The following is a 26585-nucleotide window of genomic DNA, read 5'->3' as shown; positions in this document are numbered from 1 at the left end:
CAACTTTAAATACCGGCATACCCGTTTGCTCTCTGATCCCACACCGCTCTCTTTCCTCTCCTCTTACCGGTTAGGCCTAACATTTTTCGTTCCATCGCTCTTTGTGCGGTCTTTAACTTATTCTCGAGATTATTTGTTAACCTCCAAGTTTTGTGCCACATTGTTAGCACCGGTAGGATGCAATGATTGTACACTTTCCTCTTCAATGACGGTGGTAAGCTCCCAGTCAGGATTTGGCACTGCCTGCCGTATGCACTCCAACCCAATTTTATTCTTCTGTAAATTTCCTTCTCACGATCAGGGTCCCCTGCGAGTAATTGACCTAGATAAACGTACTCCTTTACCGACTCTAGAGGCTGACTGGAGATCCTGAATTCTTGTTTCCTCGCAAGGCTATTGAACATTATCTTTGAAGACTAAAGAACAAAAACAAAAGTCCCCTTACCAGGCTATTGAACATTACCTTTGAAGACGAAAGAACAAACGGCGCCTAAATATCCTCACTGCAAGAAATACGCGGCTTCGAGTGCAGAATCCCTTCATTAAAGCGATGCTTTCTTTCCCTTCCTCCACGGGGTTTGGCTTGTCTGCGCGGTCGGCTTCACGTCGCGTGAAGTGGGCCGATCCCGGAGATATTGTAATCAAAACTGGGCCGATCTTTGAGACAGTGCAATCTGCAGTCGCGTGGGTCGCGCGGTGGAGGTCACCCCGTCGTGCCCTCCTGGTGAGCAGGCACGTATTCGCAACTCTGTAAAACGCGGTGCGGAACGCGAACATTTAAGGCTCGTTCACACTAGGCCGACGCGAGCGCGATGCCAAGTTAGCGCAAAACTTTCTGCGGCGGGAGAAGAACGCCAACAGTGCCCTTGCGCGTATACTTGGAAATGAAATAAAATTACGCGCATCGTGTCTTGTCCTCGCATTGCATTTAATCGAAACGGTATCAAGCATCGCTTGACGTTGATTCCGACAAGTTCGTTAGATGTCTGCCATAAGCTTTAATGTCGCTTCTGTTGAAACACAGGCAGAAGCTGAAAACGTCATGTGATAATGCATGGGACACTCCTTGCGTAATATCTGGAAAACGAGGCTATTCAATATTCAGTTATTTGCACCATGTCCAGCAACACGTGGTTCGTACCTGTATTTTTTTTTTTTTTTACAATTCTTTTCTTTTTTTTATCCTTGAAACAGCACACAAGAAAGTTCACAGAGTCCTGCTGCGTAAACCTTGTGCAGAAAGACAGACTCAGCAGTCCCGAGTCAACGAGTGCGCTAAACAGCTCCACTGCAATGGGACAATACGATGAAGTTTGTCTGATCGTTTAATGTGGCCTTGGGTACTTTAAATGCAAATTGTAAATAAGTAAACTTCACATATTATTCTACCTTTAATATGACCCATTAGCAGCTATATGGTAGAAGGCGAGGAGGAGTGTTGCTTGCTAGGTTGGCGATCAGTACTTCGACCTAAGGCTTAATTTCAACTCCGAAAGAAGGAATTCTATGCAGCATCAGATACTATCGTCAATAATTTCCGTTAAAACCATTCTGTGAACCCGGTTCGCAAGCACGTAAATTTGAGAACTTTTTCTCTTACTTTAGTTTCCGATGAGCGCGGTGTTACAAAACCGGAAGCCAATGCGTTACAGGGATAACCCGATAACCATAAACTGCTTAGCCCTAAAACCCCCACGAAAGCCTCCCCACACAACGAAAATTTGATGGCGGCACGAGCTGTCTATGACACCACACCTATAGGTACAATCTGGTGTGATCTAACGGCGTAGTACAGCCTAGACCCAACAGACGGACGTACCACTCCAGAAGTGGTACGCAATCTCGCCAGGGCAGGTAGATATTGAGAAGAGCTGCGTTGGCAAATAATACCCGCTTCCTCCAGTGCAGGGTAGCAAACCGGACGTGCGTATGGTGAACCCTCCCTGCCTTTCCTCTCTTCTATTTCTCTCTCTCTCTCTCTTCCTGCGTTGGCAAGCCAGTGCGCCGCAGGTGCATCCGATGACCACACGTGCATCGGCCTCGCGCTGTAGGCAGCCAGATTTGCAACGAATTCGAGCATTACTTCCTACACCATGGTGACTAAGAAAGACATTTCCACCGTGCAAAGGAAGGTAAATTGGGGTTTCTGCGAAGACTCTACTATACAGAGGACGAGCAAAAGCGGCATGCTACGCGATACGCCAAAAAGGCAGTTCATCAATGAAAGTCAGTCCTTCACTATTAGTGACAGTGACTTACCAAGCTCAGGAACATTGGACACTGCTCATTCAGCAATTTCCTGAACTTCACCGCAATACGCCAGCGTAGCTCAATGGGCAGTATTAAATGCGAAGCATTTCTTGGCGAACATTTGCCACTTTGGCAGTATCTATCTATCTATCTATCTATCTATCTATCTATCTATCTATCTATCTATCTATCTATCTATCTATCTATCTATCTATCTATCTATCTATCTAACTAACTAACTAACTAACTAACTAACTAACTATCTATCTATCTATCTATCTATCTATCTATCTATCTATCTATCTATCTATCTAGCAGCCTACGTCTTGGTGCTTTCATGGTCGTTTCGTTAACTTGGTAGGTACCAAAACTGGCATAGTATGACAAGAGTGTATGACGAACATAAATGATAGGTCATGACATGAATGTCATGACGTGTGTATCATGTAGGTCATGAAACAGCCGCCTCCGTCTTGGTGCTCTCATGGTCGTTTCCTTAACTTGGTATGTACCAAAATTGGCGTAGTATGACAAGAATGTAGGACGAACATAAATGATAGGTCATGACATTGACATGCGTGTCATGTAGGTCATGAAATAGCGGCCTACGTCTTGGTGCTCTCATGGCCGTTTCCTTAACTTGGTAGGCTCCCCGCACACTGCTTCGCATAACATCGATTCCCACAGGGAGTGGGATCTGCCGGCTTTTTTTTTTTTCTTTTTTTTAACAATACATATATTTCAAATGATTTGTCGAGTTACAAGAAGATTTAGTTAGTAACTTCGAGAGTCTGCTAATAACACACGCAAACTCGGCACTTATTTGGCACGTCGCGTTGCATTATAACAATGTTTTGGCATTGAAGAAAACACTGCGATAACGCCGCACTAATTGCCAACTAAGTGCCGTAAATGCGTACGTTATTAGAAGGAAATACGCTCTCAATACTTCTAACTCAAACTTGTTGAAACTGGGCAGTTCATTTGAAACGCAAGTTCTGACAATGCTGCACCTTGAATTACGCTGGTGCACTGCGGTGAAGTTCAACAGATTGGCGAAAGGGGCAGTGTCCAAATTTCCTTGGAATGTCCGCTCAATAAAAGTGCGAATATTGGAGGGAAAAAAACCTATCAGGTATAAAATTATATTGACACTTTTAATAAATAATATTTCATTTCATGCAGTCGTAACAACTAGAAGAACAAATGGGATTAGAAAGTGTCAAGACACGCGCAGGACACAACGTTTCATGTTATAACGTGACCACCTCTTCAGAGAGACAAATGCTTGTTCGTTTGTTCCTTAATCATTGAGACATCTGATCAATTATTATAGTATACTTCAGCGCAGAAGCAGACAACCGCAAGGAAACAGACACACAAACGGGACGGGCGCTGAATTCCCAGCAGCGCTTATACCAAAACGCCGCCTTACTACTTCGCCAGAACCTCCTCTCTCGTTTCGCTCTCAATCTCATTCTCGTCTTTCTCGCGACCGCATAGAATTACTAGTGGCCACTGACTAGCTGGGACGGAGCGCGCGTATCTAGACTACGGTGGCTAGTATCTAGACCATGAGTGGCCACTGGAGAAGGGAGAGCGCTCGCCCGACCCGCTCGCAAGCAAGCACCCGGTGGCGCGGAACCTAGCTGGCTGTCAGCGTCATACTCTGCCACCGATGCCGCGTGAGCGACAGCGGTGCCGGTCGCTTCGGCTTCCGCGACGGCGCACACCGATGAACGCTGCGCAAACACTCTCGTCTTTCTCGCGCCGGGAACTTCCGGCTGCACTCTCTGACGAGGTCGGCGCGCTTGGCGACGCAGGTGTCGGGAGGCCAGCGATATGTACGACTACGCCACTCCACCTCCGATTAACCTTTCGGTCCTCGGAGCGAGACCCCGTTCGCCCAGTGCCGACAGCGAAGCGGGAGCAGCTGTCAAAAGACTCGATTGCTAATGATTGTAGATTGACGCGAAGAAAATGGGAATGCAATTTTACGTCGCGGGACGCGCTGGTTGTATTTATAACTCGGCTAGGAAACGATCCGGGTGAGTGAAAAGACTTTAACGCAGAGGTGAAGACGTCAATCCTGGTACGTTACATGCTGGGCTTGCTGCTGCGTAGCTGAGCCTTAACTGCCCAGTTCTTTCGTTACGCAAAGCAAAACTCGTGGATGACGCTGTAGTACATTTGTATGGCTGTACTTGAATTTTCCTTTGAATTTTCTTTCTTCATCTACTGTGTGTGTCCGCGTGTGTCATGCGTGCGTGCGTGTTCCCCAGGTATCATCTCAATCACCCACCAACCGTAGCAAGTTTGTTAACTTAGTTCAGGTTTCGACGCATATAACGTCGCGCAATCTCCGGTTTAGAAGAAAGGTGATGGTAACAATGCAAGCTTACTTATCGAAAACTCAGAAAACGTTCTCTCTCTTTTCTTCCTTTCCAACTCCTATTTCCCCCACACCAGTGCAGGTAAGCAAACCGAAATATCGCATGTGGTTAACCTCCCTGCCTTTCCTCTCTCTCTTTCTCTCTCTCGGAAAACGGATTTTGGTGCTACACAATAGCCTGAATAGAGAGAGAGAAATGATGCAAAGAAAGACAGGGAGGTTAACCAGAGGTAGTTCCGGTTGGCTACCCTGAACAAACGTTTACGTGGCTTCGCGCTTAGGTAAAAGCATAAGCAGCACGACTTAAGCGAGCGCACGGTGGCAACGCCCCCGTTATTGCTCTGTCGGCCTTTTTTTTTTCAGCCGCCCAAGCGGTTTTGTAGAACAATTAGTCAAACGGCGTCACCCTAAAGTCTGGGCAAACGTAACGGAGAGGCAGATTATATTCTGTAAGTATGAGTCCCACTATAGCCAGGTGGCAAAGTTCACAAGACGGTCACAACAGTGAAGCTATGGCGGAGCGAGGCCTGAGGCAGCTCACCCTCGTCCATATATCAAAAGAATATGGGAATTCCATGCACACACCCGGGTGGCGAAGTGACGTCTCGCAAAGTACTGTGACCTGTCAGCCGGTTGCTTCGCTACGTCACAGAACAGCAAAGTGCCACGTTTAATGACGCTTATATGACCGGAACGGAAATCGTGATAAGGCAATCTTCTGTAACGCACACGCATTTGCGGAGCTCGATGCGCGCGGCCCGCTTCCCGTCGGGTTTTCCCCGGGAGAGCGGTCACTTTCGCTGCAACAGCTCCGGACTTACCAAGAAATGGAAAGAGGAGAATCAAAAAGCAAGAAGGCTGACTCAGTGGCTCTCTCTCGACAGGCGACAGGACGACCGCACGCCTGCGTCTCACCGGCCATTGCACGAATTTGACCTCAATCTGCGACCGGGCTAGGAGGCGCATCTAGACGAGTTGTTACGGACGCCCTAAAGTTCAAGAAACTCGAGTATCCGGCCTTATTGGCACGTCATCGAGGGACGGCCTCACCGTCAAGTTTCGGACGCTTATTTTACAACATGCCGAAACCGCCTGCTTCTCCACCGGAAACGGCACGGCGAGAAAATCGGGACACGTCAAGTTCTTTTCCACTTCGGCGCTCTCGCGCTAAACACGAGACAGGCGCAAAGATGAGAAATCGTTCCATCAAAACAGCTCGCGCGCGCACGCCCGGTGGCCAAACGTGTCGTCGAACCACAACAAACGGCTCGGCTTTGCTTGCGACTCGGGCTCCGCCCGCTCCGTCTATACACACGCGGCCGACGCTCCGCCGCTCTTAAGCCCCTCCGAAGTTTGCCGCCGCCGCAAGCTTGCGAGAGAGTGCGTGCCGGAAATATCAGGGTTGGATCGACGTCAGGTCGCTATTGCGCCAGCGGTTCTTCTCTCGGCAGTGCGCGGTAGCAGTAGGCAGCGTAAAAAAGAAGGCGCGACCTTTGTTTGCGCAAGCACGTGGCCGCGATTCCGCTCCGGGCGGAGCGCGCGAAAGTAAGCGTCGTCGTCGTAGTCGTCATCGTCTGAACCAGAACGAATCCTCGAAACCGATTTCCGCGCGCGCGCGCGCGCGCTCGCGAGCAACGCGCCAGGTTGCGTCACCGCGCCGGCATGATCCGGAGCTCTTGACCAATGGGAGCCGCGGTGCAAGTGGGCCACCGGCCGGCGACACACATCGGCCGCGCCAACAAGAGCCCCCACTCGTGGGCGCCGGCCGTCAGCTGAGCCGCAGTCTTCCTTCCGACCACAACAACCTTCCATTCGACAGGTGAGTGTCGGCGATGATAGCCTTCCGCATCCGGTGGTGGCCCGACCGACCGCCGAGCGAGCGAAACCGGTGACCTTGCGCGTGAGGCCGGCGCGGGCGACTACAATACGCGAGCGCCCTTCGACGCCACGTTCCGGTCGTATACGTCCAGCCACGGCAGATCTTCACGGACAGGATGCGCGCCAAGACCGCGACCGTGGCCGAGAGCTTCAGAAAAGTGTCGTGTACACCGGCCGGGAAGTGACAAAACTGCGGGAGTTGGACGCGCCTCGTTTTTTCTCCGGGCGGTGGACCTGGTCGTTCCGACGTACCCGGCTTGTATTGGATTTGGCAAGTGGAACTTCGTGCCGCGGCTTTAGTGCTTTCGTACTTCGTTCGCCGGCTGTTACCTCGGACGCGTGTCAAGGCGGCGCGAAATCGCAGTAAGATTTAACCAGCGAAAATCGCGTATAGGAAACGTATTCACCACGAGGTAATTCATGCTAGATCTTCGCGGATGCAGCCAGCTCGCGCTGTTGCAGCTAGGAAAAGTCAGTTGGATGGAATGCTTCAACCTGCTATACACCAAGAGAAGCCGAGAAAGGTCGCCGGCGCAAGTCATCAGTGGTATAGGTCTTTCGCAGTACGTCTAGGATACCTGCCCGGCTGCTCCATCAGAATGCTGCAACGATCCCTCGCCGGCACGGGAGTATCGCGCTGTACCGACTCAGAGGCTTCGATACAGCACAGGCTGCCGTATGTTCCACAACTTCCTAGATCCTGAAGCAACTCAGTCGATTAGAAAACTAGAAGACTCTTCTTTATGCATGTAGAAAGGGCTATAGAGTCTATAGTGTTACCGTTATGTATACTAAGCAAAAAAAATATGATACTAAGCAAAAAGAACTGCTTGCGGCTCGTAAGTTCCATTGGGCACGAATTTACATCCACGATGTGATAAGGTTCCATAAATTCATCAGACACAAATACTACAGTCCCGCTGCGAGGTTACGTGAGGGTAATGACTGCTTAATTACAGGCGCAGTAATCAGTTTCACGAAAATCACCTAGACAGATAATTCGAGGATACATATGCAGCACGGACGTTATGGATATCCTGAAGACCAGGCGCGCGACCGCAAACGGGACGGTAAAGTATAGCCGACCCGTTCGTTAGTTGGGCGCAGCGAACTGACATTGGGCACAAGAGGAGAGAGAACTAGGCCGCAGTCAAGTTCTCCGCAGCACGTCAGACAACCGCATAAGCACGCGTTGACAGAAACGCGCTGGTAGCACATAAGACGACCGATAAACAGGTCACGTGAATGTTACGTCAGCAGTAGCAGCGCATTGAGAAAACAGCGTAAACTCCCAGAAACGAGCGTCGCATGTCAATACTCCTTCGCTTTGACTGTTTACCCAACAACACAGTGTCTATAGACGAGAGGACGTACGATGGCATACACCCAGAATATGAACACGGAATGGTGCCAACATGAAGTCACCGGCAAGGAGTCCACGCTTAGAGCATCCGGCTTTCTCGACCCCGAGAGACCTTCCCGTATAACCGCGTGCGTGCTCTATGCATGCATGCGGTCGCGTGGATATGAAGCCGTTCCTCTCTGGCTTCACGCACTCGGATGCAACGTGCCGATGATGAGAGAAAGAGGACCGACCGCCCCGCGACCTTGCGCTCAGCTGCCCGACGATTGCGCACCCCAACCTCTGACCGCAGGAGGTAGCCGGTGATCTTTCGCTTTCATTTTTTTCCCCTCGGGCCATCAAGTGGGTCGTCTCCTCACAATCGACGCCGGGAGAAAGTACATACGTCCGCATCGCTCGACGGCACAGGCAGAAGAGGATGCGTCTTGCTTTCGCCCTCGTCGTCACGGGTCACGCTGGGTCCCCCCGGGGGTCGGTGTTTAGCTGAACTTCCTGGAGCGCGTGCCACTTCGGGGGCACTACGTAGGGAGGGGAGCGTGCAGGCGACTTCGATGCGGACGCCTCCCCTTCCTGTGAGGCGCCCCCTTCCTACTACGCACACGCACAGAGAGGCACAGCTGCCTCCGAGCGAGGAAAAGTACTCGCTCCCACGATAGAGTCTCTGGGAACCGCGGAATTCTCGAAACGGGAGCGAAGAATTGGACCCAATGGGGCGCGGACATGCGCTGCATTCCGTACTAAACCATCCCTCTCTGTCTATACCGGCGTTTCTCGACGTTAGCGACTATAGCTGAAGCGCAGTGGCCCCGGGCGAGCCGCCAAATAGGCGTTTCCGCGGTGCTGCTCCGAAAGCAGCGTCGTTGGTTAACGTTGGCCGGTAGGCCCCGGCAACAGCGGTGGCTCGCTCAGCCACGCGAATTCGTCCGGACTTCCAACCAGGAGGTCCGTACTAATGCAATGTTCAGCTTGGCCGGGTGCGCGCTCAGAGCAGCGTTCGTGAAGCTCTTGCTTTGAGAATGCGTTTGGCATGGAAGGAATTGTGCGTGACAGAAAATTAAGGGGCGACGCATTTGCAGTGTACTTAATGTCACACGATGCATTTCACGCAAGCGTCCGATTCATTCTTTATCTATATATGAAACCTCGATACAGCACTTGTTTCATTATGAAAGAAAGCTGCGAACGGTGCACGTTAAACCGTAATGCTTACACAGTTCAACAACCTCAAGGCGAGCTTCGAGCCGAAAGGAGCGGCAGATAATACCCGTATCTCATGTAGCGGATTGCGAAGCTATAGCTATGCCGTCTATGAATGTTGCCGAACAAAATCAACAGCGATCTCAACCATATACGTGGGCACCGTGATGTTTCACCACAGTCGATACGGTGACGTGCGCCCGAGAGGACGGCCAATATCCTTCGTCGGTGAACGCGGACTCCGTTTCACTTACAAGAAGCGATCAACTCGAGGTTTCTTAATGTATGCTCTCAGTAAGCTCACCGAGGTGGAAAAACAACGATAAGAGGACGGCGCGATGAACGGCAGCTGTATACATGCTATTCAGTTAAGCCGTACACGAAGCAATGATGACGGGGATGTTGGGAACACCTGCGACGCTTAGGTGATCACCACGCCGGCACGCCAGACGAAAACGTGTTGGCCGATATATCACGCCCGAGTACACCTCTGGCAGATTGCTTCGCCGTTAGTGCCTATACGCGCTCCCTCGGGCAGTATAAGGCCAGACGACCACCTCAAGCGGTTCCTAATTGCCTCCTAAGTGCGAGACCAATCTCATCAGACCGTCCCTACACATGCAGCGAGGTCCGGATAAGTGAAGGAAATCCGAAACAATGCCGGAAGGAAAGGTCTTAAGACGACAAGAGGAACATGGCATCTGATGGTGGCACGCGTTTGCCGCCGCCGCAGCAGAGATGGCGGATAAGGTCTTCAAGTGAAAACACGCGTCCACTCCCTCTTCACCTCGGCGTTGCCGACCGTTCCGCGACCGTTGCGAAAGGGCTCATCGCCAGCAGCGGTTTTCTGCGCGCGGTACGGTGCGGTGCGATTCGGGTAGACTTCCGCGTGCTCTGGTGAGAGTATACCGGAGCCGCCAACTTATGGGTGCCGCGTGCGGCAGAAGCAGGGGTGCGGATCTTCCTCGGGGTTAGCTAAGAACGGTGGACTCCGCGCAGGGAAAGGGAAAGGACGGCGCTTCGCTTTCGACGAGCTGGCCCTCGCGGCCGGTGCGAATTCGAAGCGAGGCGAAGAAGGGGGCAGCGAACCGCGTAGTGCGCTTGGTCGTCGCCGCCGCCGCGAAGCAGCTGAGGGAGGAAGAAGAAGAATACGAAGGCGTTCGAGCGAGAGGGGTCCTCCCCGCCGAGAATCGAGAACGCCGCGACGAGGAAAAGTGGCGCGCAGTCAGTCAGCCTCGCCCGCTCGACCGATGCCGCCGTTGCTGCCGCTGAAGAAGAGCCACGCCACGCGATCGACGGAGTGAACACGGCCACGTGAAACTGCCGCGGTTTTCTTTTTCTTACGGTGTGGACTGCTACTATACTCAAGCCGCGGGGCGTCGTTGTGGGATGGCGTCGCCGCGTCGTAGTCGCCGCCGCACGTGCTTCACTCTTTGAGGAGATGGCATCGCCGAATCCGTGAGACGCGCCCCAAGCCGCCGCCGCCGCCGCCGCCGCCGCCGCCGCAAGGTATGCCTCTTCGATAACGCGTTGGCCGCGAATATTCGCCCTTATCGATTAGCGCTATCGGCGGGATCGCCGGCGGATAGGCGACGCTCGCGCGCTTCCTTCCTCTCGAGCACCCTCTGACGGAAAGAAAGATAAAGACGAAAAGAAACTACCATGATAAGGATCGCAGTCACGCGGGAATTTGCGAGGCATGAGGTAAGCTATGGAGAAGGAGGCAGGACTGTTGTATAAACGACGCTTCTAGACGTCACAAGAAGACGCAAACGTGGGTTCATACGCCGTTTAGAAAGTTTAGAAAGCAAGCATGGACGTTTTGACGTGCGTGTCACTTTTACATAAATATTAAGGCTTTGCTTGCGAGAGAAAAGAAAAAAATGCGCTTTACGCGTGTTCGTTTTCAGTACGTGCATGGCGGTACGACTGCAAAAGCTCGTGGAAGGGACTCTTGGAATCAAGGAACCCACAACGGTTCTTCCCATTTGTCAAGCGTTGATACGTCGCCTTACTAGAATGCCTTCGCTCCACGATGTCACGAGGACGCTACTTTCACCCAGAAATGAATTAAGACCAAGTTACTAATCATTCATGCCGCATGTACGCAGGCTAACCATGACGTGCACACTCGCAAAAAAGAAGAAAAAAAGAAAAAAAAAATGCAGTCCTAACAAAACAATCTCAACAGCGTGTTAGGCGAAATAACTGTTCCGGAGCATCGTATTGAAAGAACTCTCCCGAGATTTAATACAGCCGACGTTCTTTGATTCTCGTTTTGACGTAATGCCGACAGCCCCAGCTGGCCATCTTGCAGTAGAAGGTTTTATGTTCCCGCTTCCTCCGCAAAGTAAGCCCCCGTCAGCAGCGCGCCGTTGAGGTTTCAGCGAAGCCTCGCCAGTGTCCGCCAAGGATTCTGTTATCGGCGTCGAAACTGCGACCTTCGTATCCTAAGCTTGCAACGGACAGCACGCACGAGCAAACTTTTGGACGCATGTACTATACCCGCCGCGGTAGCACAGTGACTATGGCGTTGCGCTGTTCAGCTCAAGGTCGGAGGTTCGATCCCGGCCACGGCAGCCGCATTTCGATTGGGGGTGGAATGCAAAAAACGTTCGTGTACCGTGCATAGGGGGCTCATTAAGGAACCCCAGGTAGCCAGAATTAATCCGGAGCTTACCACTATGGCGTGCCTCATAATCAGATTGTGGTTCTGGAACGTAAACCGCAGAAGTTAATTTAATTTAACGCATCTACGCCTTAGGTTTACTTGATAGAAAGCTCATTCGCTTGCGGTACCGTATACGATTTCGCGTGTGATCATTTGCCGAGAAATGATAGAACGTATAGCTAAATTATTATTATTTGTTTCGAAAACATATATACACTTAACAGGAAAGGGAAAGCGAGAAGCAGGCTGGCAACTGACACCGGAAGGGGCACAACGCCTTCCTACTCTTCAGAAAGGAGGAGACAGAAACATAGAAATGGAAGATAGGAAGATATAGAGGGAAGAGGAAAGAAAGAGCGAGATGACAAATCTCAAAGTATAAAGCAGAACACACGCAGTACAGGTCACGCACAGTAGGTCACGCTACTAAAGAATGTTGAAATAGAAGAAATAGTGTCTGCGGTCTCGTCATTTGAAAACAGAAATAAGCTACAAACATGAACCTTAGTTAATTCCAGAAAAGTAAGGAGAGCGCGATGAGCGTGATCGCGTTGAGCCACGCAACCCCTGGGTTAAAACATTCGTCGAGTATCGTACACCACAGGTCAAGGAGATGATAGTCCCTAACTAGTGACATGCGCTGCGCACTGAAAGCGGGACACTCCAATATCAGGTGCTGAAGTGTCTCGCAGCAACCGCAAGACGTACACGATGGACTGGCCACACGTCCTTGTCAGTGTAAATGTTCGCACACCTTCACACAGCCAACACTTAGCTTCAGTATAGTTGTGCTTTAGCGCAACGAGGCAAGCCTCGATCGCTAAATGGCGGTCATCGTTGAAACAACGGCTCAAAATTCGAGTTGCTCAGGCGTTCGTCCATTCATTCCTTATTCTTCAAGATAACATGCAATACAGTTTGCAGAACTCCTTCCAATTCATAATGCAACAAACGTCACAATATGCTTGTTAAATGAGCAATAATAATTTTCGTATTCGCTGTGTATAGAGACAGACAATGCATATCCGTTTGCGAAGCTGAACAGAAGAGGTCAGTTTCAAGCGGTGTAAAAAGTCAATGGACTCTAAAAATACTATAATAAACTTCAAACAATAAACTTCAAACAGACGTCAAACTAAATCGCGGCGACGTCAACTATACTGCGCAGGCCCGCGAACACATTCGGCCGGTCGGCGCACTGCCAACTTTCTCCTTTTTACAAAACGCAGATGCGTCTTTGCACCATCTTTGCCGCTCCTATCCTGGGTCCTTGCCGTAACGACGTTCAAATGGGGGAAGTCTGGCACGCAGCAGAATTAGTTTTGGTCGCACAAAGTCATCAGCGGCTTAGAAAGCGATTGAGGGTAACAACATCCGTCTTTTTTGCACACAGTTCCTGCCTTTCAAACTCACACACACACACACACACTTCTCTTTTGGCTTTGTTGAAGTGCGAACGCGAACTGCTTTACGTCCCCTCCCCTTCCTTTTCTTTCTTCTTTCTTTCTTTCTTTTATTTATTTAAGCGAGAAGAGATGAGAGAATCGCAAATGCGACACGAAGGAAACGAAATTCACAAAGATCACTTTGCGCTCACCCGGCGGTGCGCAAACGCCACGAGTTCGCAAACTCTCACTTTCCATATGAGGAAACACGCCTCATCACGAGACTGCGTTTTCACTCTCATCCCATGCAATTTTTGACGTAAGAACGGTCGCCGCGCAGGCAGAGTATATTGCGAAGGCACAATAGGAAAAGCAGGAGCAGCTCTGCGCGCGCGGCATGACCGAAAGGTAATACGAGTATAATACCGGATGATTTATAGGTAGCGTCTCAAGTGGCAAACGGAGCGTACTTCGAGCGCATCTCCCGTGTCGATGTAGCCGGGCGCTGTAAGAGCACTCCGGCGGCAAAACTAAGCATCTGTGATTGAAGCACTCCAGTGTTATACACGGCGGCGAACGTGTAAAAGGAAAATTCGCGCGCCTTCTAGTTTTCTGGTGTTCGCGTTTCAAATTTCGGGGTAATAGTACGTGTATGATTCGTGCGGCGTCCTATTCTCCTTCCCCCCCCCCCCCCCCTTTCCGCTCGACACGTGACATCGCGGCTTCTGAGGCGATCCTAGGAGGAGAGGGCGTCACGCAGGTAGCTGTTTCACCGCAGAACACCTACGGTTTCACTCTAGCGAAAGCCGCCCTTGCGACCGCTCCGTGAATGAACAAGGCCAAGCCGCAGCCGAGGGCTGCTCCCGTGTGCGACCAAGCGGCGCTGACCCGGCAGTGGTGTCGCGAAGAGCTCAGCGATGCCCGACGACGAAAGAGGAGCCAGGAAGTGTGCCAGTGTTCCTTGATACTCGCACCAAATTCCGCAGGGTATATTCCATCGCGGAATCCGGAAATTCCCCTCGCGCGGTTTTCGACGGTACAGAGTACCTAGTTCCCGCGCGTTTGGTTAAAGTAAAGCGTTTCTATTTACACAACCTTTGCGCGCTCAGAACGAAAGAGGCTGAGTCTAATCTAAGCCTCGATGGGAAATTGGAGATTTCCGAGTCGTTTTTTGTGTGCAACGCAGGATAGAGAAAAAAAAAAAGAAAACGAATATTTAACGTATAAGCTTCGAACGGTCATGATCGTCCTTTCTAATGTGCTTCTCCATGGGTCGAATTCGTTTGTCAGCGCTGTTTTCCAGTGGCCGACCCGCCTCGCTAATACGTCCAGTATCACGATTCGCTAGCGTCTGCTCTTGAGAAGAGTTGCATCGTAAGAACATTCTTGCGAACACTAGCCTATAGATTTGCTTCCCCGTTGAACATTAGGATTGAATCGCTAATCACTTTCGTTGCCGCTAGAAGCCGTTTCTTTACATGTTTGATTGCTGCGCTCGAGTCACACTGTGTCGACGAAGTGAGTCGCGGTTTTATTTTTTTTTTTTTTCAGTTTCATTTGAGGTCAGCATCTCGTTCTTATTATTTTTCTCAGCATTCGGCGTGGTGTGTTGACAGTCACGCTTACGCTTTTCGGAACTAAGACACGGTTGCCTGTTTCATGGCGTGCTTTATGTATTTTAGCGTCAAGAAGGAAACGGTTTCGTCGGTCTGCTTCACGAAGTGAAACGGTATGCACGTGTGGCTATAGTGCAAGCAAGAATGAGTACACGCGGCGATAAACGCATTTACAAAAAAAAAAGGAAAGGAAGAAAAAACAAAGAAAAGGAAGGAAAAATCAGAGCAGGACAACTTTTTTTTTTTTTTTCGCATCGGCTCGCTGCTGGGCAAACATTCTGGTTCTGCATTACGGTGTGTTGCTGCTGCGAGTTCAAGCGCAAGCCTGAACTTCATTTTTGAGATGGGGCGCCAACGGGAAAAGAAAAAGAGGACCTGCTGAGAATCGCCAACACGACGAGTGTAAAGCTTTGTAACGGGGATGCCGGCGCCGCTGTGCACGACGTCAGCTTTTGTCGGAAGACGCGGTGGGCCTTTTAATATATCCCGACCGCGCGGAAAGAAACTCGGGGAAGCGAGACGCACACTCATATTCACCTTCCTGGTGCCACGAAGGTGGTGATGAGTGTGCCGTATAGGAGATCCTCGGGGCGGCTTTGGAGTGAGCTTTCTTCATAAGCCAAAGGGGCTTAACAAGGCTTGCTGCTGGGCTAGTTGGTTAGTGGTATACAGTAAAATTAAGAGAGGACAAAAAAAAAGGGACACGGGCAAGACTCGAGCGCTTGTGTTGTTCAGTCTTGTCCGTGTCCTTTCTTGTGCTCTCTTAGTTTTACTGTATACCGAAGGGGCCGTGCGCATTTAGCGATGACTGGCAAGACTGTTCCTCCTGTTGCCGCTGTATCTGTAACAGCTGTCATGACCAACTTTTCTTGGCAGAAGAATGTAACGGAAAACTCTGCTAACTATGTTATGTTAGGTTACGTTACGTTACGCTGCTGCCACCGCCCAGGATTCAATCCAGAGTCCGCGATGCGGAAGCCGCCATGACGCCACGTTTCAGTCCTCGGACTTGTCATCGCCGTGCAATCATATCGACCGTCCGCGTTGTCGCAGTCGTCATCGTTCCATTGTTGTGTTAGTCATCGTCCGTCCAATTACCGCCGTTTTCGGGTGCCACTTACGTTTTTTTTTTTTTTTTTTTTTTTTTTTTTCCTTTCAGTGGCCCTCCTATGATGTTTTTTTTTTTTTTAAGATTGGGTGTACAATTTCTGTGAGCCAATATGGTAAACGCATTCTTCCCCGCCGGTCCCTTGTACACGGGTTTGATAATGCAGTCCTCCAAGAGGAGTGTGTCACATGTATGCACTGCCGCAACTGATTGCCCACAGATGACGTGTGGCGTTGTATTGAACATGTAATAAAAAAATTAAATACACAAGCTCAGCAGTCCCGATCCACTAACTGCGCTAAGCAGCTCCCATGAAATGTGCCCATTCACCTGTCTTAACGACCCCAGCCATACAACCAAACGAATGTTTGCATAAGCTATGCTCAACATTGGTCTTCGCTTGAGCGCCACTGTGCACCGCTCAGTAAGTCTTATCACTTTATGTCCATGCAAAAGGGTCAAACTCATCCTAAGTGGCGGTTCGGGTTATCGGGGACACGATGCAATAAAATTCACTTCCTGCGCCTCAGTCGAGTGTAAACCAACCGTGCCGTGGCGATCGAACGAGACCTACAGGGCAGTCGGACACGCAGCCAGACAAAATATGCACCATCGGGAAAAACGTCCTTGTGCCAGATGTTAAAGGGGTGAAAGTACAACCCGGAAGTGTTTCTTTAAAATGTGCGAAAGGGCACAATTACGCAAGACAAGCGGTACGCACGCACTTAGGTCTCTGGGCCAAGCCCCGAGGCGGGCCGGCGTGCGGGCAGGCGCGACCGCGAAGCGTCCGGTTCGTGAGAAAGAGTGCGCCCAGTGAGATCTCCCCGCTGTTGCGAGTTCGCACAAACAAGCTCACCGCCCATCGCCGAAGGGGGCCGGGACGAGGTGCGGCCGCGTATCTTGCACTTTCTCCCGATACCGCGCGCGGCCGTCGCACGCTTCTATAGCACGCAGTTATGCAAGGCTGCTGCCGCCTTCCGGCGGCGAAGCCTGCGGGCCGACCGGCCGGCGAAGCTGCGCGTCCGCGAGTCACGCAGGTCATTCACCGCGAGCACGATCGCGCGGCGCGAGCAGCTCAAGTTCACCACGCGAACCGCGATGTAGGTCATCGGCGCTCGCTCGCTCGGCCGCCCGCTCGAGCCAGTGCACAGTGCAACGCCAGACTCACTCGCGCCCATGCTGCCGGCGGCGGGGGGTCGCCGCCTAAACCAGTGCCCCGCTGGCCCGCAAACCGAGAAGCATGCGAAGAAGCAGGCTGCTGCCTCCTTTTTTTTTTGCTCTTCTTCGGCACCCAACTGTTTGCCCGCGCGTAGAGAGAGAGAGATGGGGCGCGACGCTGCAGGCTACACCCCTGTTATCTATTCCGTGCAGTGCAGCCGAAGCTATAAGACTGCCCCGTCGGCGAATCGGTAACGGCATTCGGCTGCGCATGCCCCAGCAAAGAAAGAAAGCCTCGCTCATAGTTAGCCGCTGATCCTTTCACTGAACCGGCGTCGAGCCCGAGGGGATTAGCGGCGAACATTGGGCGAGACACGCAGGCGGTTCTCGTTCCGGGTTTGGTGGGGCGCGACCCGACGCGTTCGCTTCGCTGCACTGGATTTGGTGAGAGCTGAATATAGATTGGGTAACGTGTAGTGCCGCGAAGACGCGGAGGTAAAGAGAGGAGATTGACGATGACTGTACCTTCATGACACGCGGGAACGGGCGGTAGCCCTTCAAGATGACAGCAGTGGCCGAAGGCTGAGCTCAGAAAACGATCAGCAGCCATTCCGAATCGAGGACTCCCACACACGTGCCGTTTTATCGCAACGTTACAGATGTGTCGGCCGCGCCGGCGCGCGTCGCGCAGAATGAAGGTCGTTAGTTTTCCTAGTGCTGAAACGTTATGGGTGCCGTTCAATAAGTCAACACGTTTCCCGTACTACTATTACGAAAACGATTCGAAGTTCGCACGGAATCACACGCTGACAATGCTGCGGACAATGCTAGAGATGTTAGAATAGCGGTATTAATTGAATACGGGCTTATAATATCGGATGTCGAATTGTGTCTACTTCGAAAGGCAGAAAAAGAAGCCTGTCGAGGAAATCCAGTGCAAAATTATTTACTCCAATGCGCGAAATGTAAATGGAAGTTTGTTTTACTTGGAAGCTCGTAAAAGAGGAAAAAAGAGAGCCATAGTTTCTGGTCGGCACACAATGCGCATTTGAAGTGGCCCATGGACTATCTATGAATTGGTCCTTCTCCATGGCAGGCACGCTCGAATAATCGTAGTAACTCCGTATTGCCGGCCATAATCGAGTATGAAACTCATGAACCAGGCGATGATATTTGAAGAAAGAATATTCTTATTCAATATTCTTAGTATTCATTCATTCCTATTACAAATAGAGAGAGAGGGCGAGTGCACGTGGAGACATATGGATGTTAACCAAACCATTTCCCCGGTTGTCTAACATGTACTGGGGAAGGAGAAAGGGTGTATTGGAGTGCAGCCGAAAACTTTTCGCAAGGCAGGGCGGGAGGACGAGGGTGACGGCTGACTATCCCACGTTATGAGTAGATCGCTGTGATTAAAAAGGTTTTGTTAACTACGCTCTTTCTACCACTAGCTCTTTCGTGAACAAATTACCCACGCTGCCGTGGCTTCGTGAGTGACAAGAAGTTCGCAGTTTATTTGGACAACAAGAGAGGGAGAAAGAAATACATTGTTGTCAAGGGACTTGGCATAAAGGCGAACGGTACCTGCTTAAGTGTCAAAAGGCCCTTTAACAAAGTGACAACAAACACTCCGAGCACATCGATTCGAAAGAGTTGCATTTTTCAAGATGTACTTAAGGAGCCTAAACCGTGGAGTGGTGGCCTTTCTTTTTAGAGCGCAGCTCTTAGGCGCCCGTTCTGCGGCGAGCGTCGGCGGCGGCCTAACCGAGCGAACGAGCACAGCGAAAGATGAAAGCGAACGCGGATCGCAGCGGGGGTGAAAGACGCGAGGAGGAAAGGGGAGGAGGAGGGTGCAGCGGAACCTTGAGGCGGAAAGCGGAGAAGGAGGGTATGGCGAAAGGGTGAGAAGAAAAGGTAGTGCGGCGATGATAGCTACAAGATGGCGCCAGAGTAGAGTGCGTCGTCTGGAAGGTCTGTCGGCGGCGGCTGTGAATCGCGCCCACGCGTCCCCCACGCGCTGGCTCTCGCGATCTACAGATTAGCGAGGCAGTCGGGCCACACTTCGTTCCGCTTGCAACGTGCCGCACGAGACAGATTGTTCGCGCCAGCCAATACAGGTGTATACCGCGAAATGAAAACACGTATAGAACTGCGCTTAACTTTCGCATTAGGGAGTATCGTAATCGTAGGCGAATATTGTTATCTCTTTCTTTTTTGCTTATTATTGTAGGAGGGTAATCTGCTAATGCAGCTGAAATAATTTTTCTTTCTATTGTCCCTTTCAGCCCGCCCTCCATAACAGCGACCAAACGCATCAGACAGCTTCTATTCAGTGGCAACGATTACGGCATTACACTGTCCGCTATAGTGTTATTCCGTGTTAGTGCGTATAGATTATTTTCGTATCTTATTGTCTACTCATCTTTTCTATTCTATCATTTTCCATTCTCCCAGTGCGGAGCAGCCAACCGGACAGTTAACCTCTCTGCCCCTCTCTTTCCATTCAGTGCGCGGCGAGATTGTTTGCGGCAGCTGGAACAAAAGGCCGCAAGATCAAAGGCGAAGGTCAAGATAGGACTGGAACGTCTCGTACGAAGAGCACTCTACGTATATTGTTGTGGGCCGTGATCGCAGGGCTGTATAGTCTGCGACAAAGCAACAGACGCAACGGATACGCAAAACGCGAAGCAGACACAACAGGCTTCGATAGCATAACAGACAAAGAACCGACGGCGAGTCATCCATTGAGATAGCTACTGCAGTTCATGCTGGCGCGAATGGTTGTCGCTCTTCGCTCGTACGTCACGGAAAAAGCTACAGAAGTGATAGGTGTTTAGCCAGATGCACGCTGTGAGCTCTCTGAACGCCATAGGCAAAGTCGGCATTTCTCTGTTGGTCCTGGAAGCACAAAAATTACGCGCTGAGCGTCTCTCAGCCCGTATTCTCGGCATCGTTCCTTGGGTATCGGCGCACACGCCTAACTTCTCTTGTGCGCTTACAACAATTATAGAAGCCTTGTGACGATTGCAAGTCATGTGTTCAATGATACACGAGAAGTTCGAAAATCGGACACTAGGTCGCGCGAACGTCCTATTGTCCACGTCATGGAGCTTATCTTACCACCTCCCTGACCTCCACTTTTTTTGTTTGTTTGTTTGTTTGTTTGTTTGTTTGTTTGTTTGTTTGTTTGTTTGTTTGTTTGTTTGTTTGTTTGTTTGTTTGTTTGTTCGTTTGTTTGTTTGTTTGTTTTGTGCGCTATTTAACACTTCTATGACCATCGAGCCGTAGGCTGACAAAGTGACAGTGTTCTGCTGCTGCTATACCACAGACTCCCGTCTTAAAAGAGTCAACGTGAACGGTACTTCTATAAATACGTAAAAGTGGTATAGCGGGGTGCGCTTCCGTCACAGTGACAAGCGACGGGAACCTTACTGCAAACCAAAGCTGCCTCAAATGAGGCCCACAGTGGTTGATACGGCGTGCTATAGATCATACTGTACAGAGCGCGCCCTCTCTTTTTTTTTTTCTGTTTTCATGCAGATATGAAAGCGGTCGTGGCGCTGCTGGCAGCCTGCTGCCTAGCAGCCTGCTGTGATGCGGGACACATCATTCCGTGGCTACACATCAGCAAGAGCATATTTATCAAGCCGTAAGTCGTCTACGTTTTTTCTGTAGCTACAATTGCTCGCGCAATGATGCCCCGTTAGGGCTTCGCTAGCGAGGCCCTAACGGCCCAAGCTCTGTCTGCGACTGTCAGGTATCATCGCCTCCATCTCTGTCGTTAACATTGTTTTCTCTCAACTCCTTTCAGTTCCTCTTCCATATCTCATATGCTAGAGTAGCAGGACAGAGTTTGGAGGCAGCACCAAATGCCGACAGATACTTTGAAAGGTTAACACTGCTTGGAAACATTACCGTCTTCCTGTTCACTGTATTACATTACGCATTTTTCGTCAGCGGCTCTTTCGTGGAGGAAACAGCCGCTGGCTCTGTGCCTTATGTCTCTTTCCTGGAGCCATAAGGCACATAACTATAGGTGCTCAACGTATTACTCTCAGTATTTTTTTTCTCTCTATTTTTTTCGTTTTTCACCCGACCTTGCTAATTTAACTCCGGAGACTAGCTCGGTAGCCAGATCACCCAGAATCACTCGGTCTGAGGCTGGTAGGCATATGTTCATACTAGTGTAAGCATGAGTGAGTTTATGAAAGTCTGAATGTTATATGTTAGGCAAGGCATAACAGTAATCAGACATCCACGAACGCAAATGAGAATTATGCAGACTCTTCTGATGTACTTGGAAAGCCTGCTCGCATCTCGAATAATCCTGACATTCCGCAGATTGCTATACTTACTCGGCAGACTGCACCTTGACAACTGCGGAGCCAGAGGCGATTCAGTAGCCGAAATAAATGTCCCAGCTCAGTAAATCTCAAAGGAAATTCCCATACTCCCACTCATCCTCATTTTGCTTTTCTTTCTTTTTTTTTAATACTCAACATTTCATCTTTTCTCTGCAAGTTATGTGTACAAACACTTTGTGTGCTCAGTGACGTCGCTGCAAGTAGGCCTTCACGTCTTTATAATAAATAAAAGTGATCCTGGCTCCCACCTCGCGCGCATGACAAAAAACATTGCCCGTCTGTCTGCTTGCTTTGACATCACTGCTGTCTCGAGAGCGCCCTAATGAATCCCCGAAATTTCAACGCAGCGTCAAATACGTGTACAAGGAGATTCCAATCTACAAGACCATCCCGGTGTACAAGACCATCCCCGTGTACAAAACCATTCCCGTGGTGAAAGAGATCAAGGTGGTCAAGGAGGTCCACAAGGACGAGTGGCAGGACGAGCACAAGGACGAGTGGCAGGACGAGCACCCCACATACTCCGACGGCTGGAAGGGCCAGTCGGGAGGCGGAGGCGGCTGGGCCTCGCCCGGAGGTTGGGAGTCCTCCGGTCCGTGGGAGTCAAAGCCCTGGGAGTCTAAGCCGTGGGACTCTGGGTGAGTGCTGAATCATGCAGTCAGCAATATTAGAACGCCCAGGAGGCGCAGACGCCTGCTTCGCTTGTCAGATGGCCCTTTTCTACGATATACGCTCATGCTTCCGCCAGCTTCCGGCGTTGGCACTCGGCACTATAAATGAAAGACAAAGATATAAGGGAATCACCGCGCATCATCTTGTCATCGCATTTACTGGTGCGACGTAACGACGGACATCGGCCATTTCATGCCCAATACGAAGCTTCTTGTCAAATTGGGGACCCGATGCAGCAGTCGGGTCGGCCTGTTATTGAGGAGAACAGCTGTGAACGCTCAATGGAGTAGCCCTTCTGCAGCGTAACATAGTTCAGGTGTACGCCTTGAGCGAGACATTATACGGTTTCCGCGGCATGATGCCCCTTTCCACACAACCTCCCACACAACCATTCGCAAGCAAGCCAACGACGCAGTGCCCTAGGACAGAATGTCGGATCAAATCCAAGCAGCCAAATATCAAATTCAAGCAGCTCCACTGCTCTTTGCCGGGGAGCAAAGCCACAAGCCATTGCCATAGGGCCGTGGAGCCGGAAATCACGTTTCATGTAGCGGCTTAAGGACCACGGCGAGTAGCTTTCGGGTGTATTGAAAGTACAAAGTAGTTGGACAAGACCCGGCCATTTTTTTCCGGCGAAGCACTGCAGCTGTTGTGGCCGCCGCTCAAACATTACTATGTCATCATTAGAATACAGCGCTGCACATGGACAAACAACATAAACACGAGCACAGACAATGAAGCGTTTACGTTGTCTGTCCGTCTTAACTTCTGCAACGCTGTATTCTAATTATGCCAACTAGCCCCAACGCAAGCCTTATGTCATCCGCTAGTACCCGACACAATACACGACGCCAGGAGCCAATACCATCGTTCTCGAGTAGGATTATATATGTCGTCCACAAAAGCGTCATGCCACGCGCTTTTTAACATGAAAACAAAACCGGAGGTAATTATCGTGTCTTCTCAATTAAATAAAGACGGCTTCCGGCAAAATCAAAACTGCGCTTCGCTTTCTTATACTACCATACTAACGTGTGCATTATTTGCTGCCTCTGCATATATATATATATATATATATATATATATATATATATATATATATATATATACATCAAGCGAATCACCGCAGGGGACTCAGGTTAGTGTCAGTGTATTAATTAGATGTATCGCAAGGCAACGAATACCCGTCAAAACACCTTTCACGGTTTATATTCACCGACATTTTTCGAGTGAAACTCCGTGTGCCTTAAGCCAAGAAAGACGCAATGCAGCACCAAGACACATACACACATACACTCCCTTATGACTCGTACATATGACACGAATGCCAAATGAAAAGTGTCGCGTGTAAACTTCTAACTGCGAGAGGACGCAGGAAAAATGGAAAGGACAGGAGCTCTATGGCAACCATGCGATCTTCTTGACTTCAGCGACAGCAGCGCAAGGCCTCTTGCGGTGCAAGCTTCCGCTGAGCGCAATGCAAAGCGCTAACGGCAATAAAGCAATGACAAACGCTTTTGCCACGCACTTTCCCGCCACGGCTAATTGCTTCGGTGTCAGCGCATGACTGCGGCTCGTCAAGGACGAAACCCACGGCGCAGCAGACGCCTCACTAGTTTATCAACCAGTGTGAAAATTGTCTTTGCAGGTCGACAGAGCTACAGCGGCGCAACTCTACGGCAAAGGATCACCACCGTACGAAAGCATGAGAATGTGTGCGCGTATAGCTCGTCTAGGCACGTTCAGCTAGTCGCGGCGGGCGCCACAGGTAGCACGCGTTAGCGCGTGCGCTTGTTGACCGTCCCTGGCCGCCCAGGTGAAAGCGAGCAACAGTTCTTTCAAATGTGGCGTAAAAAAGCCACCGCCTACCCTCCAACCCCTACCTCCCCCTCATACCCCAACACCCCTCCCCAACCCGTCCCTTCCTATCATATGAAGCGATTTGATGTCACAGGGTCTACCGTACCTTTCGCAGAACAGTTTCGTCATCCCTTCACCCCATCCGCCATTCCCTCTCTAACACTCATCGACTCTATACTAATGAAGCAAAAAAAAAAAAGAAGAAGAAGCTGACAGCTATGTCGTTCCACTTCTAAGTCCGGTAGATGGCGCAACAATGTGTGCCTTGGCCGACGAGCAAAGGAACACATAACGTATAGCCTTTGAGGCTGCTTAGGATGAGCTCAGACGTTTGATGGTAGACCGACATTCGCGACTTCGTCCTCCCTTTTCCCTACCCGTCGCTTTTGTGTCGTTAGTGTTTTGTCTCCGCAAAGCTGGTCCAGACGGTGGTCCGTTGCAGGATGGCGATTAAGATTTGTACATTCGATTAACGCGCTCGCAGCAACACCTCCATACTATATAGCACGGCATTAGACCAGAGAGCTCGGACTGGCGGATGTTCTTTGTCGTCGTTCTGTTTTCGACGCACACCTCGTGATTCTCGGTTCAAGATGAGTGTGTGACGATGACTACAGGCAGAGAGACAGAGCAACAGCCGATCTGCGAGATGATCTCCTGGTTACTCATCTGCCACCTTCACAAAGCATCGTACCAAGTCCCATGCCGGACATTAGCAAATCTACGGTAAACGATGAAACGACGCCTGTGTGCCCCGTGGTAAGATTAGCTTCCACGGCGGACTCAGCACACCGCCTGGAGGCGATGTCTTGAAGAGAGATGCCAGCGGTATCCACACGGACGAAGCAGAAGCAGCTTTCGACGAGCAAAGGAGTCGTGAAGAACATTGCAACGCACCCAAAAGTGGGACAATAAAAACGAAAACGACAACGCTTCGGTGTCTTTCATTCGCGGACCTACTATAAGCGCGAAACGTGAGGGAATTCACACGCCTTTGAGCGTAACCTAGAGTTGTCACCCCATTATATACGCCAACACGTAAACGGTGGCTGCTCAAACTCTGAAGTTGTAGGGACAAAAAAAAAAAAAAAAATACACCGCTCCGGTAAAACCTAAGAATCAACAATGCCAAAAGACAAACAAAAAGAAGCTGTATTAGAAAACATGAAAATTCCGCACACAAATTGAAGAACAGATTGAGAGGAGGCTTTTAGCTCGAACTGCACTCTCCGATTGACCGAAGCCAACACAGCAGTAGGGAGAGATACTAAAATCTATATGATGTGTCATATCTGGTCATGTGGTTCAGCCGCTTTCGAGGCCTCACCCAAAACATCGTAAAAGCGCTGGGCTACGAATGGATGCAAGAACGATTAAGCAGCACGACAAAGCTATAGATCACTGATTCTGCAGCAGGGTCTCTGTCCAAACGTAACATCTTCGCTGATTCCCAAGTAATCTTCACTAATGTTGTCGATGTAATACGGCAGCCTTTCATTCGACAAGGTCGACTTGCACCGATGGCACGTGTACATGGCACGTGTCCGATGGCACGTGTACACAACTGATTGTGCTGCAAATACTTCCTCTCGTTTTGTACCAAAACTGAATGACTTGTGTTTTGAGATTCCTTTGGTTCATCAATGCTCATCCTTTGAACCTTTTTTTTCTTTTTTTCATCAAGGCTTCACATGACAACATAAAAGCGCAGGGGCTGATCACTCACGCAATACTGTTATTTTGGTTAATTTTGGTAAGAGTTTATTTAATTTGAAGGCAGAGCAAACAAGATGTGATAATAAGGAATTAGGACGGCAGTATGGCCTTGACCTATATCATCATCATCATCATCATCATCATCATCATCATCATCATCATCATCATCATCATCATCAGCCTATATTTATGTCCACTGCGGGACGAAGGCCTCTCCCTGCGATCTCTAATTACCCCTGTCTTGCGTTAGCTGATTCCAACTTGCGCCTGCAAATTTCCTAACTTCATCACCCCACCTAGTCTTCTGCCGTCCCCGACTGCGCTTCCCTTCTCTTGGTATCCATTCTGTAACTCTAATGGTCCACCGGTTATTCATCCTATGCATTACAGGGCCTGCCCAGCTCCATTTTTTTTTTCTCTTAATGTCAATTAGGATATCGGCTATCCCCGTTTGCTCTCTGATCCACACCGCTCTCTTCCTGTCTCTTAAGGTTAGGCCTAACATTTTTCGTTCCATCGCTCTTTGTGCGATTCTTAAATTGTTCTCGAGCTTCTTTGTTAACCTCCAAATTTCTGCCCCATATGTTAGCACCGGTAGAATGCAATGAATGTACACTTTTCCTTTCAACGACAGTGGTAAGCTCCCAGTCAGCATTTGGCAATGCCTGCCGTACGCACTCCAACCCAATTTTATTCTTCTGTAAATTTCCTCCTCATGATCAGGGTCCCCTGTGAGTAATTTACCTTGATAAACGTACTCCTTTACAGACTCTTGAGGCTGACTGGTGATCCTGAATTTTTGTTCCCTTGCCGGGCTATTGAACATTATCTTGGTCTTCTGCATATTAATCTACAGCCCCACTCTTACACTTTCTTGGTTAAAGTCCTCAATCATTTGATGTAATTCGTCCCCACTGTTGCTGAAGAGCACAAGTAGTCATCAACAGGATAC

At 50.0% G+C, this 26585-nt stretch overlaps 2 protein-coding genes across 3 annotated transcripts in view; one reads left to right on the top strand and one right to left on the bottom strand.

The window, feature by feature from the left end:
- LOC119462084 (rho GTPase-activating protein 18) overlaps positions 1 to 26585 on the bottom strand; it is a 229414-nt gene that overhangs the window by 137014 nt on the left and 65815 nt on the right. The gene's annotated exons all lie outside the window — the stretch shown is intronic.
- LOC119461055 (uncharacterized) lies at positions 109 to 25903 on the top strand. 2 transcript variants are annotated; one of them, XM_049672551.1, is made up of 4 exons: positions 109 to 6461; positions 20562 to 20670; positions 21733 to 22023; positions 23706 to 25903. In XM_049672551.1, the coding sequence occupies exons 2-4, from the start codon at positions 20564 to 20566 to the stop codon at positions 23764 to 23766; spliced, it is 459 nt and encodes a 152-aa protein (XP_049528508.1). In that variant the 5' UTR covers positions 109 to 6461; positions 20562 to 20563; the 3' UTR covers positions 23767 to 25903. The 2 variants fall into 2 exon arrangements, with proteins under 2 accessions (XP_049528508.1, XP_049528507.1); XM_049672550.1 differs by lacking the exon at positions 109 to 6461 and having other exon boundaries at positions 19748 to 20670.

This window comes from Dermacentor silvarum, chromosome 8, assembly GCF_013339745.2.
Source record: "Dermacentor silvarum isolate Dsil-2018 chromosome 8, BIME_Dsil_1.4, whole genome shotgun sequence".
Classification (NCBI taxonomy): Eukaryota; Metazoa; Arthropoda; class Arachnida; order Ixodida; family Ixodidae; genus Dermacentor; species Dermacentor silvarum.
This window is presented reverse-complemented; position numbering and strand designations above follow the sequence as displayed.